General features: G+C 42.2%; 1 protein-coding gene across 4 annotated transcripts in view; it reads right to left on the bottom strand.

The window, feature by feature from the left end:
- The window catches only part of LOC141144295 (mycocerosic acid synthase-like), a 59,714-nt gene extending 44,250 nt beyond the window's left edge, over positions 1-15,464 (bottom strand). The window contains exons 1-2 of one of the 4 annotated variants that reach the window (XM_073629826.1): positions 15,327-15,464; positions 9,156-9,299 (exon numbers count right to left, since the gene is read on the bottom strand). In XM_073629826.1, the coding sequence (XP_073485927.1) occupies positions 9,156-9,213 (58 nt within the window). In that variant the 5' untranslated portion in view covers positions 9,214-9,299; positions 15,327-15,464. Of the gene's footprint in view, positions 1-9,155; positions 9,300-13,276; positions 13,475-15,118; positions 15,291-15,326 lie in introns of those variants that run through there. The other 3 variants (XM_073629828.1, XM_073629829.1, XM_073629827.1) reach the window with 3 other exon arrangements.
- Positions 15,465-19,899: the final 4,435 nt, after the last annotated feature.

Raw genomic sequence — 19,899 nt, 5'->3', positions numbered from 1 at the left:
CGAATTAGACAAGTCTCAAAAATGCCCAACCTTTGCTCCTTTCACAGAGTTCCTGCAGAAGGAAGCCAAGATAGCATGCAACCCCATTGCCTCCCCCTTCCTCCTCAGTACTAAGACCACAGATGAGAGAATTCCCAAAAGAGCCAAGGCGCTCAACACAAGCACTCAAATGAAGCCCTCCACCTCCAGTGTTCCAGAGATCTCAGCTTCAAGACCAAAACCACCCTGCCTAGTCTGCAAAGACAAAACGCACGGTGTCACTAAATGTCTCACTTTTGCAGCAAGGACCATCGATGAAAGGAAGGCCTCTTATTTATGAAAACCACCTCTGCTTTGGTTGCTTGAGAAAGGGCCATACTTCAAAAGACTGCAGAGGAAGACACACATGTAGCATATGTAATCGTCGTCATCCAACCTGTTTGCACATACAGAGAATCACTGAGCCTGTCAAAACACCAAACGATGACTCAGTAGCTACGGGAGATAAGGTAAATGACAACGTTCCCAAAGTTATGTCCCATACATTGACAAGGCATGCTCTTGCCACCTCCTGCATTGTTCCAGTTCTGTTGTCAGCTGCAGCGGAGCCTCAGAGAGAAATCCTCACTTATGCCTTACTTGACACGCAGAGTGATTCAACCTTTATTTTGGCAAACCTGGTATCTAAGCTAAGTGTGAGCACCAAGCCGTTACAGCTAAAGCTCAGCACCATGACAGCCATTGATACAGTTATATCAAGCCAAATTGCTCATGGTCTGCAAGTGCGTGGTTTCAACTCTAAAGCTATAGTTCAACTCCATCAAGCCTATACGAGAGATTTCATTCCACTTCATTGGCCACACCTTAAGCATTTGGCAAACAAGTTACAGCCACTTCAAGACTGCAAAGTCGGACTGCTGTTTGGTTACGATTGCCCATCAGCACTGGCTCCCTTGGAGGTCATTACAGGCTCTGAAGATGAACCCTTTGCTCAAAAAACTATGCTGGGCTGGAGCATCATAGGATCAGCAAATCCACATCTTGATAGACAGGGTAGCCAGAGCTTCGTACATAGAGTCGCAGTAAAAGAAATGCCAATGCCCTTGGTCACTGATGTGTTAAAGGCTCTAGAAATGGACTTCTCTGAAAGAAATTCTGAAGATAAGTACGTGTCTCAAGATGACGTTCGTTTTGTGCAGCTTCTCTCTGAAATCATAATGAAAACGAAAGATGGACACTATGAGATGCCGTTACCCTTCAAAGACAACAGTCAACCAACACTACCAAACAATAAGAGGCTGGCCATTATTCGACTTCAACATCTAAAGAAAAGGTTAAAGGCAAATAAACAGTACAACGAACATTACACTGCATTCATGGAAGAAACGATCAGAAAGGGTGATGCAGAACCAGCCCTTTCATTATCAGAGAAAGAAACAGTGTGGTACATCCCACATCACGGGGTTTATCACCCCAAGAAGCCAGACAAGTTAAGAGTCGTCTTTGATTGTTCAGCAAAATTTCAAGGCATCTCCCTAAACGACACCTTAATGACAGGTCCCGACCTGATAAATTCTCCAGTGGGAGTCCTCTGTCGCTTCAGGAAGAAAGCAGTCGATGTGAAATGCGAAATTGAAAGGATGTTCCACCAGTTCTACATTCCCCCAGAAATGTGCAGTTACTTAAGGTTCCTTTGGTGGGAGAAACAGAACCAAAAGAATACAGAATGGCAGTTCACCTTTTCAGTGCCAGTTCATCTCCAGGATGTGCCAACTTTGGCCTCAAGTATCTTGCACAACAACACAAGGCAGAGTATCCTTCAGCATCAGCCTTCATTGAGAAGAACTTTTATGTCGACGACAGCCTAACCAGTGTTTCAACAATCAGTGAAGCTACAAATCTAATCCTCGAAGCGCAAGGATTATGTAAAAATACTGGCTTAAAGCGGGGTTCCACTCAAATTTTTAACTTAATCTTACCCACTTCAGTTAATTGCATAGATGTTCAAATGCCGCACGAAATTTTTTTTTTTATCGCTGTAATTACCATTATATTGTACTTTATTGTGGCACTTCCTGTCTCTCCTCCCATGGGAGTAGGCGTGTTTATTGCTTTTCCCCGGCGCCGCACTGTCTCCTGGGAGCTTAGTGTCAGGCTTCCCAAGATTCAGTGTGAACAAGCTGTGAATGAATAGCATTCACCGTATCCAGGAAATCAATGCTTGTTGGCTTCACATGCCCACAAGCAAGATGGAAACAGCCAGCATCACGTTTTTTAAGTTATTCTTCAGTACGAACAGACAGAGGCGGAAATATTACACCCAAACTGTGAGTATTATTTTGGGGTTAGCAAAGTATCTCAATGACCTAAAAAAAAAAAAAAAAAGATTGGTCGCCGGACTCCCACTTTTAGACTGCATAAGTTCAACTCTAATAACAGGGACATCCTGTCTTGTGTAGCTCCATCAGAAAGAGCAAAAACTAGTGAACCTTAACCCAGACTCAACATCAGAAGGACAAGTACTTGGCATCAGTGGTCAATTGAAAATGACACCTTCAGTTTCAGCGTTGACATAAAGGATCGACCCTCAACTCATCGTGGTATCCTGTCAGTCGTAGCCTCTCTTTATGATCCTCTAGGCTTCATAGCTCCCTTCATACTGAGTGGCAAGTGCATTCTTCAGGAGCTTTGTCGCAGGGGCATCAGTTGGGATGAAGCACTTCATGAGAGCTTAAGCCCACAGTGGGAGGCCTGGAAGAGTAGTCTGCAAGCTTTAAGGAAAATCAAGATACTCAGATGCTACCATCCTGACTTTGGTAAAATAGTGAAGGTGGAACACTTTTCCGATGCCAGCAACTTAGGATATGGTGCCTGTTCTTACCTTAGGTACAAAAGTGACAGAAGATTGCAAGATAAGAAGGGCTATGTATCAAAACCCTCAATTATTGAATGTCCTATTGAAAAGCTAGTAGTTCTCATAGAAAGTAAATGAGTTACCAGTTTAGTGATACACTAGCATACCACCATGCAATACAGTAGCCAGTCACAGAGGTCCCTACACAGGGCCGGGGGGTGGGCGGAAGGGGCGGATGCCCTGGGCGGATCAATTTATTGCATGAAGGGGGGCGCAGCAGTGGCGTACTAACTAGGGGGGGTGTCAGGCGGCTACCTCATCCTCCCCTCTATGAAACAGTGTGACATGCTGACAGCGCTGGGAGAGCTCAGGCGGACTGACCCATTGTCACAATGCTGTGTGTCTCACTCTCTGTTAAACTCTAATAGCCCAATGAGTACAACTCCCCCCCCTCCACAGAGATAGAAAAGGCTGCATCGGCTCTGCCCCTCCCTCCCCTCTGTTTCTGTGTCCCGTCTATACTCCGTGCAGCCCGTGTGCTGCCTCCGAAAGGAATGTGGGGGCGGGAACATTTAAACAAGTAGCCGCCGACGGAACTAGTGTGATCAACCTGGGAAGTGAGTTATCAGCACTGTCACTGTGTCCAGACTCTGCTCTCTCTCTCTCTCTCTCCCAATCTTTCACTCCCCCTCTTTTCTCTGTTGTCCAGTAGCAGAGTCTTTCATTATCTCTATGCTAATAGTTGGCCCCATCATGTTCCTTTAGCCAGGGTTTTCACTAGTGTGATCAGAGACATTGCATGTGATTCGCACCGCATTGCTGTACAAATCACATGCGATGTCTGTGCGATGTGAATTCAGCCATACAAACTGTATGGCTGAAATCGCATTTGCACCGAAACTATGCAGGACCCTTTTTTTGGTCTGCACTGGAATCGGATTGGATGGGTGTTTACACTATGCAATCCGATTCCTGCACCATTTTACAGTTCTCACTGCAATCTGCAAACTGATCTGGGGGTGTCATTAATTTTGAAATTGATACCCGTAGCAGTTTGCAAAGGGCAATGTGGACGGCCGACAAGCGACATGCAATGCAGGAATCCGCACTGGAATCGCTCCGATTTCTGCATCACATATATGTGAACCAGGACTAAGGATGATCTCCGGCATGTTCGCATGCTGCACATGCCGAGCCCGCCAGGAAGTCGGCAATGCGCTGCGCTAATCACAGGCAGTGAGACATTTCCTGATCTTTGCAGCCGCACATCGGGAAATGTCTCACTGCTTGTGATTAGCGCCGTGCAATGCCGACTTCTTGACGGGCTCTGCGCATGCAGCATGCGAACACGCCGGAGCTCATCCTTAACCAGGACTCAAGTGGGTTCACACTGATGCCCTGTGGTTCAGTTGCAGTGCTGGTGTATACACAGTTTTCCTGCATTTACCTCAATTTTCACTACAGTCCCACAGACTTCTATTAGGTTACACATTTTTGCAACATTTTCTGAAAGCGCACCAAATGTCCTCTATACTGAATCTTTGGTGTGCTTTCAGAAAACACAGTAAAATTACACAAGCTAATAGAATTCTGTGGGATTGCAGCTAAAAATGGGGATAAATTGTACAAAAAAAAAACGTATACGCCAGCACTGCGACAAACTCCATTACACAAGTGTGAACCCAAAGGCTTCAGGGTGCTGTTTAATGTAAAGGAGTCCAGAGGTGCAGGGGGTTTTGTAATGTAAAGGGGTCCAGAGGTGCAGGGTGCTGTGTAATGTAAAGGGGTCCAGAGGTGCAGGGTGCTGTGTAATGTAAATGTGTGCAGGGTGCTGTGTAATTAAAAGGGGTCCAGAGGTGCAGGGTGCTGTGTAATGTAAAGGGATCCAGGGGGGCAGGGTGCTGTGTAATTAAAAGGGGTCCAGAGGTGCAGGGTGCTGTGTAATGTAAAGGGGTCCAGAGGTGCAGGGAGTTGTGTAATGTAAAGGGGTCCAGAGGTGCAGGGAGTTGTGTAATGTAAAGGGGTCCAGAGGTGCAGGGAGTTGTGTAATGTAAAGGGGTCCAGAGGGGCAGGGTGCTGTGTAATGTAAAGGGGTCCAGAGGTGCGGTGGCAGAGGCTGCAGCTACAGTATTGTATTGTTGTATTGTTTTAAGTGTTTTCTGGTTTTGAAAGGACACTGACTCTTTCTTTATACCTGGGGGGGGGCGCAGTTTGCCATCTTCGCCCTGGGCACCAGATGGGCTTGTACCAGCACTGTCCCTACAAGCTAAATTGTGTAAGACTCATGTTTTATAGTGGCCATGGTTATGTTCTGTAAATAATGTATGACTCTAAATCTTATTCATCATTAACATAATTTGGTGGGAGTGTAACTGTCCACTTGTCACTTTAAATCTTTGTTCAGCACTGACTGACAGGTGGAACCTTTATTGCCTTTCTCTTGTTTCTCTGGGGAATGTTTTAATCACCAGAAACTGCCTGCTTCCTCTAGTTTTCCAAGGGGCTTTCATTTAATTCAGCATCCAGGCAATGAAGCAGTACTTTGTAGGAAGGATACAGTTTATGGAAGTTTTCTAAAGTTTAAAGTTTGCACCCCTTGGCAAGCGGAGCAAGGTATGCAGTAAAGGTGCATTGTCATTGTCAGTATATATGTTTTTAGGCATAAATTGAGTCCATGCTGTTAGTTAAAAGATATGTTGTAGACAAACCACATGTTTGAATACATAGTCAATTTTCCTTAGATGTTTAATGTTAATTTAGATATATGTGTATAGATAATGGAACACCACTTTGTAACTCCACTTTTGTAATTCTGTTGTAACCCCCTTTTTTGGTGATCTCTGTAAACTAATTGTATTGTATGTCATTTTACAGTTTTCACGGTGCAAATCGTACAAATGGTGCTTATGGTGTTTAAGGAGTCAAAAGATTAACCTCTGTGGTGTTCAACCTTAATGCACACCTTTGAGACAAAGAATAAAAGTACTGCACCAATCAGAAGCTCTCCTCTCATTATTTACTCAAAGCCAATGGGGCCACTACAGATTATATTATTATATTTTTCATTTTCTGTTGTTTAAAGTAATTTCTTACAATTTTATGAACTTGAACTATTTGATGGTCATGTTTTGCACCATAAGCACGTTGCACTTTATTTATATTGATTATTATATTTGTTATAGATGATGTTTATTAATTTAAATGGATCATCACTTACACTGAGCACGCAGAGGATGTTATGATGTAAGACCATGCACACATATTTAATCTTACACAATTGGCAGCGTCACCATAACCCTCCCCAATCAATTTAGACTATTTCAACGATTACCTAGTGGAGTTTTTGGGATAGGCAGCAGCCACACTTATCTCTATGTATACTTACCTTAGCGCAGAATTAAGTATTTATATATAATGATATTCATTATACTCACAATCAAATCACTCTTCACATACAGGCATACCTCTCCCCCTCTTCTGCTTACCCTTTCCCTCTGATATAGGGACCACTCTTGGATAGTTCACAAGACTGGCTTTAGACTATCAAAAAACATGTAGAAATTTCAGGCAGCACTAAAACCCCACTAATAAATAAATATCAATGCAAAAAAAAGCTGCTGCACTACCTTACAAATATAAGATATTTTTTCACAGCAATATCACAGCAAAATCATAAAGTGCTACAATGCATAAAGTACAAATCAATTATTAGTGCAAAAAAATCTTAAAATGCATCAAAGTGTCCATTCCACCATGCATTAGCAAAGATATGTGTAGCAAGGGCCCCGATCCCTAGAGGCCTAATGGTGACCTCCAGTGTCAGGGAGAGCTGACATCCTTCCATGTAGAGTGGGTTGCCAGGCATGGTGGATGTAATGCAAGAAAATGATGGGCGCCAGTCAATTTTTGAATGCGAAAAAGAGATTTATTGTCTCTTAACAGAACTATGGGGGAGAGGGGGTTAGGGCCAGGACCCCCTTGAGTAGATGCAATGCTAACTGGCAGACTCCGGGAGTTCTATAAGCCTCCAGCCAGAAAACACTTCTGTATAGGTAGGACCGCTGTCTCCTATGGCAACTAATCTTGTAACAGTCACTAAAGGTAGTTGTACGCAACTCTTGGTAACACAGAACAGTCCGTTTCTTATCTCACAGTATCCCACTGTAGATCTTCACTCACTGAGCTCCCAGTCTCTCACTAGACTTTCAGATCCCAGTCGTCACTGGATCCCCTGAGCTCTTCCACAGCTATCCCGCTGTAAACTCCTCAAGCGTTGCCCCTGCTATCCTGCTGGGTCCCTTGCTGGGCACTTGCTGATGCTTTCCCATTTCTTCACCGTCCCCGGTTGGTGAGAAGACTGTTCTGGTATTTGCTCAAGCTTACTCACTGTAGTCTCTGGTAGTTAAATGGATGGTAAATTAGCTTCCCTTCTACCTCCGACCACAACTGGTTCCCCCATCCAGCTGAACCTTCTTAACTTTGTTGGACTCCAATCCTGCAGTCCCAACCCTATGCTGCTTCTTCTGCTCTGGGATAGGCCTCAGGCTTCTGGCCTAGCAGCCCGGGGCAACATAACACACGTCCATCTAGACAGCCGTCCTGGTGGCACAGAACCCCGATCACCTGACTCCACCCAAATATATAGGCTCTCCCAGGAGGCCAACGGACTAACAAAACCCCTGCCATTTGACTGAGATACTCATCCATTCGTGATCTGACCTTGCTAAGCCCCTGCCATTCTATTGTTACCAGCCACAGTGCCACCTAGTGACAGAAGAGAAAAAGGTGCAGCAATTCCAGAGTTAGAGAGAAATCAATTGATCTTCTAACAATCAACCAGGAAAATTACCTCCTGGCAAACTAAATATATTAGCAACCCTGCCTGAACACCAGCGTGCTACATCTGTTCCAAAAATAAATAATCAGATGACAAAATGAAGTACATTAAATGTGCTCCACTCAAAAGTGAAATTTCATTTGTGATCCTTCCACACCAGAAATAGTCAAAGTCACATGCGCACTCTTCTAAACAGCATTCAACTTACCATAGGGGCTTGACGTTTGTCAGATTACAAAAGGTCAAAAGCGCAATATGGAATTATGTATCCTCTCCTTCACAGACCCAGATAAGCTCCACTCATAGAAAAAGAAATGGTGGGGGAGACTCATTGTGTAAAACCTCTCTCTATGAGTTGAGCTTATCCAGGTCTATGAAGGAGAGGACACATAATTCCAAAATGTGCTTTAGACCTTTTGTTATCTGACAGAGGTCCATCCCTTGTGGTGAGTTTATGGCTCTCCAGTAGAGTGTGAAATTTCACTTTTGTCCAGTAGAGTGTGAAATTTCACTTTTGAGTGAAGCACATTTATGTGAGCTAACAACCCAGGTTTCTGATATTTCCACAAAGTCAAATTCCCCCTTGAATATCAGAAGTTCTAGTTCTTCCATTATATTAACCAGGCTTCTGGCATTTGTGTACATAACCAATGTGACATCTGTGCAGGTATGGGTGCACGCACCCTTGGTAAGTTTGGGACCATGCACCCGCACAGTTGTCACATTGGGAGCATTAGCTGTGTCCCAATTGACAGCAATGGGACTACCCACTCAGAGATGCATGGAACACCTGTGCATCCCTGGCCATCAAACAAGGCACAGATTCATATGCCACTTGAGAACAAGACCTTAATGTAACCCAACTATCTTAATTTTTTTTATTTTATTTTTTTGCGCACACATTTTCTGTTCAGTATTTCTTAGGGTGTATGAAAAGGCTAAATCTATTTTTCTAGTTTTGCATATAGTGGAGTAAGTTTGACCCTCTGTCACATTTATACTGATGTCTGTATACTACCCTGGGATATTCACCCTCTCTATTTGGGCAGGACAGCAAAGTTATGACATAATCAAAATTGTTGACTTGTCACCATAGCAAGAAATGAAGGTACCGGTAAATCATTAATTGGAGACAGATTTTCAGCAACAACAGTCTAAGACAAATTTCTTCTTGATTTCCTGTTATTTTTACGCTTTCATATGCTATTCAGAACTCAAAAAAAGGTTTTGGGTATACTGTACATACATTTTAAAACAAATTTTGTACTGTTTGCATTCCTTTTGCTATTTAAATATTCTAATTTTGCACTTTGCCTATTTTCTGCTTTGTGATAATTGTTTGGCACTGAAAATACAAAAGAGAGCATAATAAAATGTGTGGTTATATTGACACCAGCTTTTTTTCCTCATATGCATATTATACAGCTTACTAAACACTGCATATATCATGGTTTTATCATGTGTATCATGGTTTGAAATACTCACCACCAGGAAAATTGCATCCTATTCCAACTATTGCGATTGCATCTTCTGGGTAATCCATATTCCAGTATTTCTAAAAGGTAAATGCTAACTGTATACTGTAAGATAACCATAGGGTGAGGAAAGGTTTTTCCAACCTGATTAATGCTGGGAAACAAAAGAAGAATGTGTTATAATCGCTGTGATTTTTATATTTGCTGCACTGCAGATTTGGTATATGGCACAGAACAGTTCAAAGATCTTATGATATTTGTTCCCTACACTAACTTTGTGCACATCTATCCCCCTTTTTTTGGTGAAATTACATATTTCTCAGAGTCTACATTTGGATACCGCTCCACAATACCTGGCAAAGTATCCACTAAGCATGCCAACTGCTTCAGCAATGGAGACCTCCGTTGTGCTCTTCTACAACCCACACATTAACTGCCTCAGTGTCCACCAATGTTTCGTACTGGACACCTAGTATCCAGTACATTTGTTCTTTGAGGCACTAGGAGCCTACTGAAGTAGTGTTTAGGGAAAATTTGACCCAGAGAACAATAAAAATCCTAAAACTTCCTTAAATGTCCTTAACATGTAGTTTTTTACGTAAATTACAGCACATCATAACATTAAACCCTCCTCACTGAATCTCTAAAGCCCATTTCTGTGAATTTGTTTTGCTTCCTGATTTCTTGAGGTTTGCACGAGTTGTATGAGCTTCCAGCATAGACCTGCTTCTGGTCTAGTGCTAGTTTGTTTTGGGTCTACATGCACTGGGCCAATGAAAATAATGAGGCTGTATTTCAGAAACTGGAGGGAGAGGGGGGTGGCCTGACGATGGTCCAGGGCTGTAGCTGAATAGTGGAGCTCTGATATACTGAGGGCAATCGAGACAAATGTTTGCCTCCTTTACCCAATGACCAGAAGATAGAAGTACCCTGACTTGGGTTGTATGCCTAAAACCTTGGGCCTCCGGTGTTATCTAACAATTTTGGCCCCTTTGAGTTCACCCTGCTCTCCTCACAAGATGGCACCCAGCTGCATCCTACATCAAGGAAGATGAGAAAATGGATTTACAGGTCGAGACTCTCCCCCCTGAGGAGTAGCCGACTGACCCATCACCCATCATGAGTAACGCTTCTCCCTCAGAGTCGGACTCATCACGAGTTTCTATCTACCATTTGTGGGCAGAAGACTCAGATCTAAGAAACATCTTGCAATCTCTACCTACCAGACAGGACCTGGACTCCCTCCCAACCACAAAAGACTTAGAAATCCTAGCCCAACGTATTGTGGTAGAGCTGTGCAAGGATCTTGGAGGTGAGACTGAATCTAACTGCTGTGCAAACTAGGGTGTCTGCCATGGAGGCTCATCAAAAGGCTGTAGAAATAATAAACAAAAAATGTGCAGTACTAAAAGTGGGACTGCCTTTTACCATGTACTACTATATAACCTCATGAATATCATACTTAATCTTCAGAAAAAACAAATCCTTAAAATATATTTTAAAAAATTACATAAATTTAAATATTAATACATATATAAGTAAGTCCCACTTCAAAAAGTCCATCTCTTCCAAGTGCTTGTACAGTAATGGAGTAATGCTTGTGAGCCCAAATGTCTTTTTTTACCACGTGCTTGAAACAAGGACACACTTATTCACTTACAAGAGAGTACATAAACTACTTAAAGATTTGTTTGACAAGTCCAAATTTAACTGATTTATTAACAATAGTCACACACCTCTCTTGTTAGTGGTATTTTATTGTGGTATTGTATTGTGGTATTTTATTGTTTTTACTCTATTTTATTAGGATTTATTGCACTAAGTTGCTCTTTCCTTTTTGTTTCCTTTGTTGTATGGATTGTGACCAAGACCTTAATCAGACAAGTTAAAGGGCAGCTGCACAGATCATATACATAGTTACATATATATATAGTTACATATATATATAGTTACATAGTTAGTAAGGTTGAATAAAGACAAAAAAAAGTGTCTACAATCATCCCTATTTTTTTTATTTAAGGTACCCATATAGCGCCGCCAATTCACGCAGCACTCCGCACATACATTGTACACCCACATCGGTCCCTACCCTCAAGGAGCCCACAATCCAAGGTCCCCAACTCACACCCATACACCTGGGCCAATTCTGAACAGAAGCCAATTAACCTACCAGCATGTCTTTGGAGTGTGGGAGGAAACCGGAGTACCCGGAGGAAACCCACGCAGGCACAGGGAGAACATGCAAACTCCAGGCAGGTAGTGTCGTGGTTGGGATTCGAACCAGCGACCCTTCTTACTGCTAGGTGAGAGTGCTACCCACTACACCACGGTGCTGCCCCAAGATCCTGGGTATATTTGTTCAATATTACTGGCATTGAAGTTTTTTTTTTTGGCTGGATACACCTGTGTGTGCTGGGGGTGAATTTAGTGTTTTCTTTCCTTCATATGCTCTCTATATACTGTACATCCCTCAAGCATACTTCAATCATCTCTGTGCTTTGTTGTGGTCTTACATTTAGGATAAACAGTGTCCTCAGTTATGTTTCCCCGTCTTGTCTCTCTCCAAATTATATGGAGCTACTAGAATCCCAGACATAGGTAAATATATCTGCTGCTTTAACGCTGGGTCTCTGTGGAACAGGATAGTTCTTCTATATCCCCCCATAGCTCACTCCTAGTGTGTGACAAGTCCTAAAGTGCCACTTGGCCATTGGGGCCACCCTCCGGATTGCAAACTGAACCTCTCTGAACACGAAGATCACACTGTTACTTCTGGTACTGAGCTGCCCTAAGTTCCCTGCTGGCCTATACAACAAACACCTAAGAAGCCCTATGGATGCTGGTAAGATCAGAATTCTGCATTTCCTAGTGAAACAAGATTGGCACAGCCATTAGGGAATCCAAATTCCCTGATTTCCTGGTCGAATTTCAACTTAAACACTTCCTTAGATCTCCACCTTCTCTGACACATTATGCTAAGCCACTTACCCCCTTTGAGTCTTTATGTCATGATGCAGCTAGTGTCCCTCATGTACTCTCTCTATTGTAAAGGTGGCTTATTGCTCCATCTGATGACTATGTCCCTCCCTACATACAAAAATGGAAAGCTTAACCTTTGAAATTCCCTTTCCAGAAGTCAGTGGTACTGTGTACCTGTTGTTCTTCATAAGCTGATGGCAATACCAATCTGGTCTGGGGCTGTTGTCCCACATCTTCTGGCACTGCTCCATACTGCAGCTGGTTCGTAGATTAACTCTCCAGCTTACCCCAGTTGATCTGGGGAAGAACCCCATCAGCTACCTTCTACATATAAATACTGTACCACAGTATGTGCGTGTTCTGGCACGTGAAATCAACAATATCTTCCATGGCTCATATGTGATTTTCCAGAATCAATGAAATTTGTAAGATGGCGATGCTGACAGCTACCCTCTGTAAACAAGAAGAGAAATATCGCAACACCTGGCTCCCTTGGATGGAACTTTCTTGCTCTCCCTCCTACCAATGAATAATGACCCCAGATGCCCGGGCTCCCTTATCTTGACATGTCCATGTTTTCTCATGGATGCTCCAGACACAGTCCCTGTACCAGTTTCCCATGTCTAATGCCTGTTTTCCATAGGAATTTTCGTATAGACCTAGGAGTAGGGCTCCTCCCCAGGTGCACTGGTCTGCTTTGTTCTGCACCCCTTTCTGTTCTGTTCTTTATTCTACTTTCTTCCAATTCCCACTTCCCTCTACCTGCCCCCTTTCCAATTTGTTTAAACTGATGTTTATGACCTTGCTGGTTTACTGGATCGCATCTCTCCTTTGTGACCATATACAGCTGAATCTTTTAATGTTACCATGCTTGTCAGTTCAGACACCCTGTGATCATGTCTTTTTATCTCTGTCTTTATGCCTGTAGACCTTTCTAATTACAGGGACCCCCTGCTTTGTGCATGGTGACATAATTTGTAATAGTATTTTTGAATATGCCCTTATGATCCTTGTACCACTTGCCATATTTACTGCTTACTTTGATGTACGTGAAATGTACTATATATGGATATGACCTGTTTGAAAATGTCACTAAACACACATCATAAAAAACTATCAACAAATGCTGTATTACATGCTGTTCATACTCACTCAGTCACTATGGGATTTGTTTCTTTATTCTGCAAAAATCCTGGTTGATTCTGCTACTCTCTATCTCTACCTTCTGTTCATGTCCCCAATTCAGCTAGGGATTTTGCAGCTGTGGTGGCAAATGTGCACATGCTCAGTTTTAAGTGAGCTTCTATGCTGAGCATTTCTTCCCTATCACATCTGAGCAGCCCATGTGACTATAGAGTCACACATGTGGGCGTATACACAGTGGTAAATGACAGCCCACTCCCTCCCTCCTCCTCCTCAATGCCCACTAAACAACTAAAAACAATGTGGGTGGGATATTACATGTATATTAATGGTGGCTTCACCTCCCTCTTATTCTAAGACACAGGCTGCAGGGGTGTGACTGGACAAAATCTGCCCACACCATGTTATTTCCAAAAAAATAATAAAGATTTGATTTCAAATATAAATTTGTATGTCAATTTAAAACAGTTTATTGACGTTTTTTACTCTGTATTGCAAGGGCTGTTTTTTTATTTTGAACATGTGACCAGCAGCAGAGGACTAGAAGCTCCTCCTACTTATGTTTCCCTGCAGACAGGCTGGGAAAGATATGGGTCATGTGATGGCTGTATATCACATAGGAAAACGGTACTTAGATATTTTTTTTAAATGAAAATAATTTCAGTGCTGTCATCCACATACAGAAATAGAAGAGAGAATGTAAATTAAACAGTGTGTGTTTAGTATCAATTTAAATAAAGAATTAAAAAAAAAGGGAAAAAACCTTACGCTGCATTTTGCTAAACTGCAACACGCAAAACCATGTTAGCAGAAACTAAATCATTGAATACCATATACAGTGCATGTACCCTTAAAAAAAATTGTTTTTGAATATCCAAACTAAGCAAAGCTGATTTCATAGATTGATAGATACTGTATTGTGCTGTCTTTTAATTCATCCTAATTTCTGAATATAATTGATTAATTTTTTAGATGTAAATAAGGAAGAAATTTCAAAACTAAACTTTCAAAACTAATCTTAGAAAGTATTATTTTTCTGAAAGGGTAGTTGATGCTTGAAATAGACTTCCAGCAGAGGTAGTGAGTCAGTCAACAGTAAGTGGAGGCAAATATGCTTGGGACAAACATAGATCAATACTCAGACAACAAATAACAAAAAAAAATAAAAGTGTAAATTTTTAAAAATGCGGCAGAATTTTTTTTCTGCCATCACTTTTCTATGTTTTCTTGTAGGTATTCCTACCAGGTCTATGTCACAACTGATACGTAGACCTTATCTTTTGCACATCAGCAACAAAAAACAAATATATAAATATGCAATAATAACACTAAAAACAACAATAGATTAATTTCATATATACTGTGTATATAAATTGTTATGTTTTTATATATACAGTACTTTTAGCAAATACACTGAATTGAAACTGTTTGAACCTAAAAATGTACAATAATAACACTAAAAACAATAATAGATGCATTTTACCTGTGCTCTATTTTCTTTGAATTAAAAAAAAAAAAACAAAAAACAGAAACATGAAATACAACTGAGAAACCATTCCTCTTATATTTCACTCTAAAGAACTGTATGAACATTTTAGCCAATCATCTTGCAAATACTCAAACAATTTATAGCTGCATTATAACAAGTAAGTTTATGACACAGTAAACTTTATCAATATAACTGAAGAGTGAATCACAGTAATTAAAATTCCTGTGGATCCATTGATTTGGATATCCATGCCTGATTGACCTGGTGTCCCTGGCATTCAGGTCCTGTAAGAGTAAATAATCTTATCTTACATTGGATGTAAGATAAGGCATGCCTATCAGTCCTCTGACTGTAACACTCACCAGCCCACCTTGCTGTTTTCCTCCCTGGAGATTTGCTTGACAGTGTACTCCTGCTGTCATTCTCCTTGGATGTTTTACACACTCAGCTTATCATCTGCTTTCATATGAGCAGTGCCGGTACAAGGGGTGGGTAGAGAGGGCACTTGCCCTGAGCGCAGTGTTAATTTGTGTGAAAAGGGGGCAGTGGAGCATCAGATGATTCTCCTACCTGGCAGATGGAAGTGGCTGTTATTCTCCTTCCGCTCTGTTCTAGCAGCTTCTACTATGAGTTAATTGCATTGTCTTGCTCTCCTTCTTGGTGTTTGTTTAAGATAAGTTACTTTCACTTTGCTCCTCCCCCCCCTGTCTGCTCATTTCCCCCAGTACAATCCTGCAATTAGACTCTCCTTACACCGATCTTCCTGCCCATCTCCTCATTCACCTTATCTCTTCTGTTTTTCTTATGATCTCTGCTCTCCCTACAGCAAACCTCACTGCAGCCTCCTGATCTCAGCGTTGGACTTGCTACAGGCACCCTTTCCATTACAGCTTATTTTTTAGCTTTTTCTATTCTGGAACTATCCTGTGACCATCATTCATTCACCTTGCACATTCTCTGCACCTATTTACTCTGCTCTTTATTAACACTGCAGGGGCTCACTCTACTGCAGTAACTGGCTTATTTTCACACTGGAAAAGCCAGTCACTGCAATGGCTTATATAGAATACAATTGTTTATTTGTGCCCCATTTCCAGTGCAATGCAGCCCAGAGGCGATAAAATGCAGACATGCTGAACAGGCCCTTACTACCCCACCGCCTTCATGTTTTCACTCATTCCTTTTCCCTGATTCCACTTTTTTTCCTATTTATGACTCAAATGTTATCACCCAGGGGCCAGTTCACACTAGTAGTGGTGCAAATTTGCTGCAAATCCGCACCACATCTAATTCGCAAACCTGTTCATGCAAACTGATTACGCAGTAATATTACCCCCTCACCACCTGTCAAACACCAGCAATGATAGACACACATGGTATCAAGCCCTTTCAGGCCCCTTCCTCCCTCAGTCCAGGTTCACACTGGTGTGATGCGGGAAACCCTAAAAATTCAGTGCCGGTTCCCATGTCTCAGACTGATTCACACTGACATCTGCGAACCACTGGGGGTGTCATTGTTAAGTTACTGACACCCCCAGATTGGTTCGCAGATCACAGTGTGAACTGTCAAATGGTGCAGGAATCGGATCACATAGTTGTTAGCACCCATGTGATCCAATTCCAGTGCGGACCAAAAAAGGGTCCTGCACTATTTTGGTGCGAATACAATGCAATTTCAGTCATACAAACTGTATGGCTGAATTCCCATCGCATGTGATGTGCACAGCAATGCAGTGCAAATTACATGCGATGTCTGGCATCAAACCGGTGTGAACCCAACCTCAGAGCCCCACTACAATCTTTTAGTTCCATGCACCTTCAGAGCCCAGCTTCCCAAACCCACTGAAATAGTTGTCAATAGTCCCCCTTAACCACTTTCCGCCCGGCCTATAGCAGAATGACGGCGGGGCGGTGGTTCAGTTATCCTGACTGGGCGTCATATGACGCCCTTCAGGATAACAGCTAACATGGGGGTGCGCATTGTGGCGATCGGTGGTGCAGTGTGTCAGTGTGACACACCGCTACACCGATCTCGGTAAAGAGCCTCTGGCGCAGGCTCTTTACCACGTGATCAGCCGTGTCCAATCACGGCTGATCATGATGTAAACAAGAAGAGCTGGTGATCGGCTTTTCCTCACTCGCGTCTGACAGACGCGAGTAGAGGAGAGCCGATCGGCGGCTCTCCTGACAGGGGGGGGTCTGTGCTGATTGTTTATCAGCGCAGCCCCCCCCCTCGGATCCCGCCCAGGACCACCATCATGCCGCCCAGGACCACCAGGATGGCCATTAACATCTGGACCACCAGGTATGCACCCCCTAGACTGTCTGGATTGACCCACCTGGGACTTGTTTTGTTCTCTTATTTGCACATTGATGTTATTGATTTGAGTTTTCCACAGTTATTTACCATTACTGTTTTCACTTTAGCGCTACATTTCCACATTTCACCACTTTATGAATTTTTGTCACATTCTTATGTAGAAGCTCATCAAATATTTTTTTTCCTTTACTGGTTAGTGCAATAACTATCTGCACTTTAAACTAAAATCTTGTTGACATCCTTAATATCCCCAACATAAAGTTATATGTCATTGACACCCTTTCTGGCATATTACTGGGATAATAACTTGCATGTGTCAAAGCATGATAACATACCACTTTTACTACTGTTATTCTTCTAAAATAGGTGTTTTTACTAAATTTTGTCTTGTGTAATGCCCTGTACACACAGTTGGACTTTGTTCGGACATTCCGACAACAAAATCCTAGGATCTTTTCAGACGGATGTTGGCTCAAACTTGTCTTGCATACACACGGTCACACAAAGTTGTCGGAAAATCCGATCATTCTAAACGCGGTGACGTAAAACACGTACGTCGGGACTATAAACGGGGCAGTGGCCAATAGCTTTCATCTCTTTATTTATTCTGAGCATGCGTGGCACTTTGTCCGTCGGATTTCTGTACACACGATCGGAATTTCCGACAACGGATTTTGTTGTCGGAAAATTTTATAGCCTGCTCTCAAACTTTGTGTGTCGGAAAACCCGATGGAAAATGTGTGATGGAGCCTACACATGGTCGGAATTTCCGACAACAAGGTCCTATCACACATTTTCCGTTGGAAAATCCGACCGTGTGTACTTATACTACTTATGCAACAAATCCTTGCTTAGCCACTTTTCTACAAGGGAAATGTAAAATGTTTTCCCATACAAGTTAAAATGTATTTTTTTTTTGCTAGAAGTTACTCTAAAAGCTTCCTGTCCAGCCCATGTACATAAACAGCTGGATGGGACAAGCGTTGATACGGGTGGACGCACCTTTTGTACTCCCGTATCAGCTACTCCTTCCGATACAGCTAATCACAGAATGGGGTGATGAAATTGGCCCTGTACCATGTGACCAATCACAGATGTTAACAAACGCTATAAGCGGTCAGCTGAGAGAGGGAACTGACTGCTTACTACAGTCATTATGAAGAAAATAAACAACAATTCTGAGCAGTACAGTGTGCAGTACTGCTTTCTCTATTCATCAGAGACATTCGATGTTACACTGATGACAATGTATGCAAGCGTGGCAGCCATTGTCTGTGATCAGTAATAGCCACATTAGTAATATATATATATATATATATATATATATATATATATATATATATAGAAAAAAAGTCTAAGAGGTTGCGGCACTTAAAAACTTCTTTGCTTTATTTCACAATATCTTCAGGAGAGATTTACAAAGCAAGTATAATCCTTTCAAGCAATATCAAAAAGCAACAAATGCTTACACAGTTTCAGACATGAGTAGATTCAGATATGGATGGATGGATTACGTTTCAATGGATCTCAGGAAGGGCGTAAGCTGACTAGCCCGAAACGTAATCCATCCATCCATCCATATCTGAATCTACTCATGTCTGAAACTGTGTAAGCATTTGTTGCTTTTTGATATTGCTTGAAAGGATTATACTTGCTTTGTAAATCTCTCCTGAAGATATTGTGAAATAAAGCAAAGAAGTTTTTAAGTGCCGCAACCTCTTGGACTTTTTTTCTATATATAAGGTCGGTGGGAAGACCTGATTGCTGGCACTAAACTGTATATATATATATATGCTATATTACCAAAAGTATTGGGACACCTGCCTTTACACGCACATGAACTTTAATGGCATCCCAGTCTAATGCCGCATACACATGATCGGACTTCTCATCAGAAAAAGATATGATGGCTTTTCCGACAGAATTCGGCTCAAGTTTGCCTTGCAAACACACGGTTATGCAAAAGTTCACTGAACTTACGACCGTCAAGAACGCAGTGACGTACATCACTACGACAAGCCATGAAAATGAAGTTCAATGCTTCCGAGCATGCATCAAATTGTTTATGAGCATGCGTAGGGATTTTGCACATCGGAATTGCCACAGACGATCACATTTTCACATAGGAACTTAAGAACATGCTCCCAATCTTTTGCTGGCTGGAATTTGGCCAGCAAAAGAGCAATGGAGCATACACACGGTCGCATTTTCCGACGAAAAGCTCTCATCGGTCTTTTGCGGCCCGAAATTCCGATTGTGTGTATGCGGCATTAGTCCATAGGGTTTAATATAAGAGTTGGCCCACCCTTTGCAGCTATAAAGCACCATACACACTATCACATTTTCTGCTGATTTTTTCTCTCAGATTTACCAAAACCATATAATATGAGGTCAAACCTTAGGAGTTTCAATGTGTATGCAATCAGGCAGGCCCTTGCACTACATGGTTTTGGTAAATCTGAAGACAAAAATCAGCAGAAAATCTAATAGTGTGTATGGGGCTTTAGAGCTTCAACTCTTCTGAGAAATCTGTCTGCAAGGTTTAGGAGTGTGTCTATGGGAATGTTTGACTATTCTTCCAGATGTGCATTTGTGAGGTCAGGCACTGATGTTGGAAGAGAAGGCCTGGCACGCAGTCTCCTCTCTAATTCTTCCCAAAGGTGTTTCTATCAAGTTGAGGTCAGGACTCTGTACAGGCCAGTCAAGTTTCTCCACCCCCAAACTCGTTCATCCATGTCTTTATGGACATTTCTTTGTGCACTGGTGCGCAGTCATGTTGGAACCGGAAGGGGCCATCCCTAAACTGTTCATCCACAAAGTTGG

The sequence above is a fragment of the Aquarana catesbeiana genome, linkage group LG05 (assembly GCF_042186555.1).
Source record: "Aquarana catesbeiana isolate 2022-GZ linkage group LG05, ASM4218655v1, whole genome shotgun sequence".
Taxonomy (NCBI): Eukaryota; Metazoa; Chordata; class Amphibia; order Anura; family Ranidae; genus Aquarana; species Aquarana catesbeiana.
The sequence above is the reverse complement of the archived record's forward strand: the minus strand, read 5'-3'. Positions and strand labels throughout refer to the sequence as shown.